This window comes from Apium graveolens, chromosome 4 (assembly GCF_009905375.1).
Source record: "Apium graveolens cultivar Ventura chromosome 4, ASM990537v1, whole genome shotgun sequence".
NCBI classification, from domain to species: Eukaryota; Viridiplantae; Streptophyta; class Magnoliopsida; order Apiales; family Apiaceae; genus Apium; species Apium graveolens.
In genome coordinates, this window is record NC_133650.1 from 2,357,326 (window position 1) to 2,365,572 (window position 8,247).

The following is an 8,247-nucleotide window of genomic DNA, read 5'->3' on the forward strand; positions in this document are numbered from 1 at the left end:
CAAGTTCTTGCAATTAAAGATCAATGACACTCAGAAATACTTGAACTCGAAAATGATGTAAATTTGTTACCTGCGAGTTTTTTCCTCTGTACATCCTTCTTCCCGGAACAAGATAGTTTTCCTCCATATTTGGTATCTCAGTATCATACTTAAGCATAAAAGAAGTTACTTTGTTCATGTGAGAATCCCAGCCTCCATCTCTCATTTTCTGCAAACTAGTCTTCGTTATGTCAACCATGGACATAGCATTTACAATGTCTTGATCATGTCTTGTAGAGCCAGATTTAACTCATTTGTTATCCCACAAATAATGCTTCTACAACTCGGATAGCCTGTTTTTCTCGAAGAAATTCTTTTCTTTTTGATGAACCTCCAACAAAATTCAGGAGAGGTGCAAGTACATCAACAAATAGCCAACCACAATCCGAGTTTTTCTTAGCAATTGCAACTTGTGTCAATTGAAGTTGATGCGCAAAGCAGTGAACAAAGTATGCTTGAGGACATTCATTCAGTATTAAAGTTTTAAGCCCATTGATTGCACCTTAAATATTGCTTGCCCCGTCATAGCCTTGACCACGAACTTGCGAGAAAGTTAGTGAATACTCCATGAGTAAAGACTCAATAGCTTCTAAAAGAGTTAATGAAGTAGTATTCGGAAGGTGCACAACACCAATAAATCGTTCACAAACTTCTCCTTTTTTATTGACATATCGCAAACAAAGAGCCATTTGTTCTTTGTCAGAAATATCAGCAGATTCATCAGCAAGAATAGCAAAAAATCCATTATTAAGCTCTTCTAACATTGCCTTAGTCGTTTCTTTTGCACAAGCATTAATACTATCTTTTTGAACTACGGGTGCAGTAAGTTGACAATTACGAGGAGCCATTTTCAAAACAACTTTGCCATAGTCAAGATCATGTTCCGAAAGAAGAGTTAACAACTTAATAAAATTACCTCGATTTGTTGAGCTTTCTTTTTCATCATGGCCACGAAAGGGCAACCCTTGTAATAAAAGCCATCTAATAGCTGTTATTGATGCCTCTAATCGCTTGCGATATACACTGGTAACCTCCTCAGTTTGTTTTGATAAAGCACTACTAATGCTGCTCTTTTGTTTCTTGAACAATTCCATAGCAACCACTACATTATTATGACAACTCATATGTTTACCAACATGATCTCTAATTGTAGACAATCGATTCCAATACTTAAAACCTTCATTAACAAAAGCATCGCCTCCAACCGTATATTCAGCTTTGAACAAATAACAAATGAAATAAAATGCAGCATCTTTATTCACACTATATTCAAGCCATGTTGGCCAAGTATCAAACTATTTAACATTAAAGTGACGCTCCTTCTTTTCTCCGAAATATGTTTTAGGAAACACATAATCTTTCGGTTGGCAAGGCCCTCGTTGTATGTATGTTCTTCTCACTAAATCCCTTTCATCAGGATGAAATTCTCTCATTTTTTTCCTTTTTCCGGGATCATGAGCAAGAGTCAAAACATTAAACGCAGCTTGAGGAACATTCACATATAGAGAAGAGCTTTGTGCGCTTATTTGAGGTGGAGTGAGAATTATTTCAGGAGCAGGAGGAGGTTCACTTACTTGACCTTTAGCCTCATTTTCTCTAACTGTCTTTTTGGTGAAAAAACTTGAGATATCTCTTGCATTCGTCCTTTTCATTACGTCAACACACAATGGTAAAAGAATCAAAAGAATTTTACCAAATATTTCTTTATGACCTTCTAACAAACACCTTGTATTTGTAAGCCTAACTTTTTCTGTATCAAATTGTATAGTTTGGAGGGTTTGATTGAAAACTAAGAAGATAATTTAGAAGTTGAATCAATGAATTTAGAAGATTGGAGGGTTTGTATAGTTTTAATCATGTGTCCTAGGACCCACCATGACACACTATACATCTATGACATAATCCAAAATGTCTTAAATGATCTGATTTGTTGCAGTGACATGCATATAAGCTTATATAGCAAATTAATTTCAACAATCCTACGAAGTGACTTAATACAGATAATTAAAATTGCAGGATAAGTATGTGGTTGAAGCATATGCAAATGGTTTCTCAACTGCTTAAGCTGAGAATGAGATGTTTGCATGAGTTCTGCTAGGTCAACAATTTTATCTTCTTCCTTCAAGGCATACTTATAGGCCCTAGCTAACCTTTATACAATAAACTTGTACTGATTACAAATACATATTTCATCCATGCGGAAGCACTGACAGCCCCAACATGATTTCTACCACATATTTTATGAGCTTTTTTCAAACAATTTAAAATATTAACAGATTTTCAGCTATTAGAGTTAAAAGTGAGGCACCCAAAATAGAGCAATTACCAGAGGGTGGATGCATTACATATTCCCTCTCTTCCACAAGAGTATCTGCAGCAGCATCAGCAGATTGATGATCTGCCATTAAAGAACCTTCAAGACTTTCCTTGCAATTTGAGAAATATATGCCTATACACCTGGCAAACAATATTTATAGCACACGCAAAAAAAGGATAGAGTTTTCTTTACAAATATAAGCTGTTAAGAAATTTAATATGTTGCGAAAATGACAAAGTTTCAATAATAGAAAGTGTAGTGATAATTCAGAATTCATCATCTTCGAAAAACAAGAGCAATGACAGAAATAATTTACTTGCATAATTGGTATACATCTGATAACAAAGCCTACAAAAAGCTCAAGAGAATGCATACAAAAGGTAAATTCACTAAATCCTAGTCAGTTAATTTGTTTTCCTTTTATTATGTTAAGTTTTCCAAAGAGCCTTTGTAGGAGGTTAATTCCCCAAATTTCACAAAAACAAGCTGAACCAAGTTGAAGTTTTAAAGTTGAAGAGTTTCTATTATTTTTCTCCTCTTCATCACTTAAGACTTCTTTTTCATATAATAGTAAAAAGTGAGAATACTGAACAGAAGATGAACAGGGTTGCAGATAGTTTTTTTGTCTTTCACATAGATTTTATGTGGGACTCTGATCATCAATTGTGTTTCGTATTCTCAACATTATCTTTGAAAAGGGTTGTGTTAGCTCACTCTGAAACATGATGGTGTGAGTTTGTGTTCAGAATCTTGGAAAGAGAGGCTACCACATTTTTTACATCACTAGTAAATGGCAAATATATGAAGTCATTGGCAGTGCAGAGACTATAAGCAAAAAGAAACTATATGATGCTATAAAAGAAAGTTCTTCCATTTGCAGTCTATCAATATCATCATATATGTAATACATGTGGTATCTCTTGTAGGGGAGGACAGTATTGCACGAAGATGTATTCAAATGGCTGACAATAAAAACTTTAAGCGTAATATCATCCCCATCCTCATCGACAAGAGATACCACACGTGCTACGATGTTCTCAATATGGTGACACTGATAAACAGGAAACGGAAGAACGTTCTTTTTGTGGCATCCTATCATTTCTTTAATTGTCTTTTGCCCTGCTGGTGACCTCATATAATTTTCATTTACTAGGTGATGTGCATTCTATGATTTTCGAAAAATATGGGCATGTTCTTTCGGATATTATCAACATCTTCATAGTGGTGATACAAACTGAGGTTAACAGAACCAACATCGTTTTTGGGCCGATCTTTGCCATAACTCGATATGGCAGCTTAAATATGATTCTTCTTCAAAGCTATTACAAAGCAAGTCTTCTTCATTCTCAATGCTTATAGCAGAGTATACATCAAGGTCCTGTAATTCAAATTCACAAGACAAATCAACTTAAATAAGATTGAGATTACCTCAGGAACTTTTCCTGAGGTATGTATGCATATCAAATCAAAACATTATTCACTTTCCTTATAACATAATTTCTAATTATTCTATTTTCTTAGCACTCGTACAATTGACCTTACACATGCCATTTGTCACCCTTGTATTAGATTTTTTAATATTATCTCAGGAAAGTTCCCTGAGATAACCTCAGAAACTTTATTCAGATAACCTCAGAAACTTTATTCGTAATAAGATTTTAGTAGACTTTTTAATCAATACCGGTAAGAGAGAGGTTGTTGTCATACAGGTCCATTGAAAGATTTCAGCTAGATCAAGTTCCTATCTTACTTCAACCTTATTATCCTCGTTAGGCCTATCAGGAACAGGAATGGTTCTGTTATCAGTAGACACAACGAGAAAAAACTTCACACAACAGGTCAGGCATACAATGAAGAACCTACTCGACCGTTGCGCGTGATTTGAGAAACATGCCAGTTACTTGAAGAGATTTATTGATGCTCTATCATCCAAGAAAGTTGATATATAACACCTAAGGGAACTGCACTATCAAAGACTGCATTACTACCACATGAACGACTGACATCTACGAGAAAGTTCAAGCCATTGAACATGTTTTATAAATTTTGGGCTGTAGTCAAGAAAACATTCTAAAGATATCCATCAAAAAAGGATTCTTGATTGGATATTTAAAAGCTCTTGAGGCAAATGTAATTTATTTACAAAGCACAGTAAGTTACCTTATCTTATCTTATCTTGAATTTAAATTTCTAATTCAATCTTCGTATGACATGAACTCCACACATCTTGACCTTCACTTCTCCAATAGGAACTTCCCCATCATCATAGTCAGTATACAGTAAGCTTGGAAAAGAAACCTTAATTCTCTCTCCACTTTTCATTAAGAGCTTCCCTCCTGTAATGCATTTTACAGTCGACTGTGCTTCACCTACTACATTTTGTACATAGATGGGATATTTCTCTGTTACACCCTCTGCTTCCTTCGCGATAACAGATCTCATGTATATCAAGTCCTCTTTGGATTTGCATGTGTACACAATCCAGAGTGCAAGACCTGAGAAGTTAGATCCAAAGCTTGGTGGGATATCGAAAGAGATTGCACGCCCACTGGTTTTATAGGTGAACCATTCTGCAATCTCTCTGTTTGGTAGATCAGCTCTAAATGGAGGGCGGCTTTGTCCTACCTGTAATACAAATTAAAAATGTGAATAGGTTTTATAGAAGTACAATTGTGTGTTATTGTGAGAACATCAACATACATGAAGGGAACCCTGTTTCAAGCTTATTGATTTTAGATTGGTGCTCCGAATTTCCAATACTTCCAATTCCTTCAGCACTGACAGATCTGGTAGTTCTTGTAGGCTTGTGCATTCTGTGATGCAAAGTGATTCAAGATAACAAGGAAGTAACAAGATTGATTGAAGGCTAATGCATCCACTTATACCCAAGTGTACCAACTTTTTTAAGCTCGATATATCAGGTAGTTGTTCTAGTGAAGTGTGGTTATAGATGCGTAATCTTTCTAGATTCAAAGGAAGTTGTGGAAGGGAGCAACCAAGACTTGTACATTTATCCAATATGAGTACTTGTAGGTTGTAAAGCTGCAAAAGGCTGAATGGTTTTTCCAAAGGGAGAATCCGTCCCTCATCAGAAAGCTTTAACCATATCAAAGAAGATAAACACTGAATCACAGGCACCCATACTCTTACATTACCACTCAGGTCCAACCTACTTAACTTCTTCATATTTTTTACTGAATCAGGTAAACTGATAACTGTCTCCCCTAGATGAAGGCCTAAATCATCGATTGAGGTAAGATTCCAGATACTTCCAGGCACACATTTAAGGTTCTTGCAATCATTTAGAAGCAACCCTTGTAACCTACTCAGCAGTCCAATAGAATCTGGTACTTGTTCAATTGCTGTGTCAGGTGCAAACAGCCAATTTAAACATTGCATCTTCTCCAATTGCTCAGGCAATTGCTCCAGGTTTGAACAGTAGCTCAAATCTAGTTCTCTAAGCAACTTGAGATTACATATGCTATTTGGAAGATTTATAAGGTTTTTGCAGTCAGACAAATTCAGGTAAAGCAAATTGATGAGGCCTTGAGGTGAGTAATTGTATCCGGCAGTTTCTCAATTGCGGTAAAACATGCATCAATCTTTTTTAAGGCCTTCATATCACACAACTGCTCTGGTAGTCGTTGCTGTTTCAAATGACGAACTTCTGCAAATATTCAAATATATTTAGTGCACCGCTATATTTATAATATATTTCTATAATACAAGATTGTTCAGTTTTTACCAACTTTGAACATACAAATTGGATTAAATTATTTCTTATGATGAAGCGCATGAAAAACATATTTTTAGATATAATTGTTGTAGTTTTTTATGAATAAGAACTTCAATTAGAATTTTCTTTTAAAATAAATAAACATAATTATATAATCATAAATGAATATGTAAATACCGATTACTGGAGAGAAAAAATACCTTTAAACCCTTCCACAAAATCTTGAATTTGCTTGAATACATATCAATGGAGACGAGTTTATCTGGCCGAAATGTAGGAGGTAGATGCGTCCACGGACAAAAATGCCATCTAATACACCTTAAATTAGGAAATAAATTTTTAAAATCTCCTTTAATATCAGGTGCGCCGATTATTTGAAGTAACCGCAAATTGGACATTCGTTCGAACAAAGAGGTAGTCATTAGTCCATGTGTACAAGTCGTCGGATCTAAGATGAGACCTTCAATATTATTCCTTCCCTGATTTTATCAATAAGGCAAAAAAAAAAATACACTATAGGAAAAGCATTATAAATTTATTGAAATAAATTTATTGGAGTTATTATGACACACAGTTTTTAATCGGTATTCATGCAATCTAGACAACCCTTAATATTATTTGTTCATAGGAAAATCATATCGATACTAAATCTATTATAAGAATTTTGGAAACTTCCATATAAGTATTCACATAATGCCTCTATAAAAGTATGCTATTAGAGCAGAAATGCAAAATTGCAGTCATACCTTTAAGCCAAAATTGCAGTCATACCTTTAAGCCAAATGGTTGGTTCTGATCATCATAAAAAAGATAATAGGGTAATTTTTTTAATAATAGTCTTAAAGATAAATAGTTGTTTTATAGAATGATGAACTTTTGAAATTCGGATCATATAAAAGCAACTGACGGTCCTAACAAAAAAAAGAAGCAAACTGAATAGGAAAGAATCGGCTAAGATATGTTCCAAATTAGAAAAGGATGGACTTTCCAAAGGTTACCAACCTCTGTCTTGCACGAACTCGGTGATACAAGCTCAGGTGATGTTTATAATAATAATAAATAAAGGTCATATTACTTATCTTTAATTATAAATCTTAAGATACCAAGATCAGTTTATTAGCCCAACTCGTTGCATTTTATTGCAAGTGTTATGTCAAGTGATAATTAAGACCAAGTACAATAGTGTTTGCATTTTGATTACCTCTAGATTTTGCAAATCCTTCCATGCATTTCTTCGCAAAAACAAGTGCGTCTTCTTTCCAAGTTCCCTTCCCATGTCTTGAATAAGATTATGCATCACAAAATTTTTATATTCGTTAATTATCAGTAGGCATCAGTCCACTAGATTTTGAATTCCAACACCGGGAAAGAAGTTACAAGATTTGAGTACATCAGTAGCCTCATCCTTGTCCTTTCCAACAACGAAGAATGCAATATCGAGAAAAATTGCCTTCTGTGTATCATCTAATTCATCGTAGCTTAGTTGAAGGATTTTTTGTATATCATTCTCCGGAATTGCTTTAACTTTTTCAAGCTTGTCGTTCCAGAATGACTCATTAGTTCTTCCACTCAAAGATGAACCCAACACCTTCAGAGCTAATGGAAGACCGCCAGCATGAGTTACAAAGCTTAGGGAGAGGTTCTTGAAACTATCAGGTGGCACTGGTATTCTAAATGCATGATAGCTAAAGAGCTGCAATGACTCAATTTGTCCTAGTGTCTTTACCATGTATGTATCAACTTCTGATATATCCACTTTTAATTTTTTAGCAGATTGACATCTCTTGTCATAATAATAATTCTACTACCAGGTGCCAAGAAGTTTCCAATTCTGAATAGTTTGATCGGTCCAAATCATCCAGAACAAGGAGAGCTTTCTTAGAATGGAGAATTTGTTTCAATTTTCTTATTTTTCTTTCAACATTGATCACCTTATAATGCTTTTTTTGGAGTAGATCAATTAAGAGTTGCTCGAGTGGAGGAATTAGACTAACTCCTTCTATGTAATGTTCAACATTTTCACTAAAGCAGCTAATATCAAATTTGTTGCCACATATACCAATGGCACGTACAACATTAGACTCCATGCTTAGATTTTAATATATCTCTTTAACAGCTAAATCTATCCCAAATAGATACTTTTCGAGGTATGTTA

At 34.7% G+C, this 8,247-nt stretch overlaps 1 protein-coding gene across 1 annotated transcript; it reads right to left on the reverse strand.

Moving 5' to 3' along the window:
* Nucleotides 1-4,354: 4,354 nt before the first annotated feature.
* LOC141717154 (TMV resistance protein N-like) lies at nucleotides 4,355-7,821 on the reverse strand. The gene is made up of 4 exons (XM_074519262.1): nucleotides 7,483-7,821; nucleotides 7,294-7,360; nucleotides 5,057-5,931; nucleotides 4,355-4,981 (listed from the first exon to the last, which is right to left on the reverse strand). Exons 1-4 carry the CDS (start codon nucleotides 7,819-7,821, stop codon nucleotides 4,547-4,549), a joined length of 1,716 nt encoding a protein of 571 aa, XP_074375363.1. The 3' UTR covers nucleotides 4,355-4,546.
* Between the last annotated feature and the right edge of the window lie 426 nt (nucleotides 7,822-8,247).

What these genes read in the sequence shown, in the direction of transcription:
- LOC141717154 (XM_074519262.1), bottom strand. Translation starts at nt 7,821, where the DNA reads ATGGTAAAGACACTAGGACAAATTGAGTCATTGCAGCTCTTTAGCTAT. An exon ending in AGGATTTGCAAAATCTAGAG is followed by an intron (nt 5,932 to 7,293) that starts GTAATCAAAATG and finishes ACCGCAATTGAG; the next exon opens with AAACTGCCGGATACAATTAC. An exon ending in TGAAACAGGGTTCCCTTCAT is followed by an intron (nt 4,982 to 5,056) that starts GTATGTTGATGT and finishes TTTGTATTACAG; the next exon opens with GTAGGACAAAGCCGCCCTCC.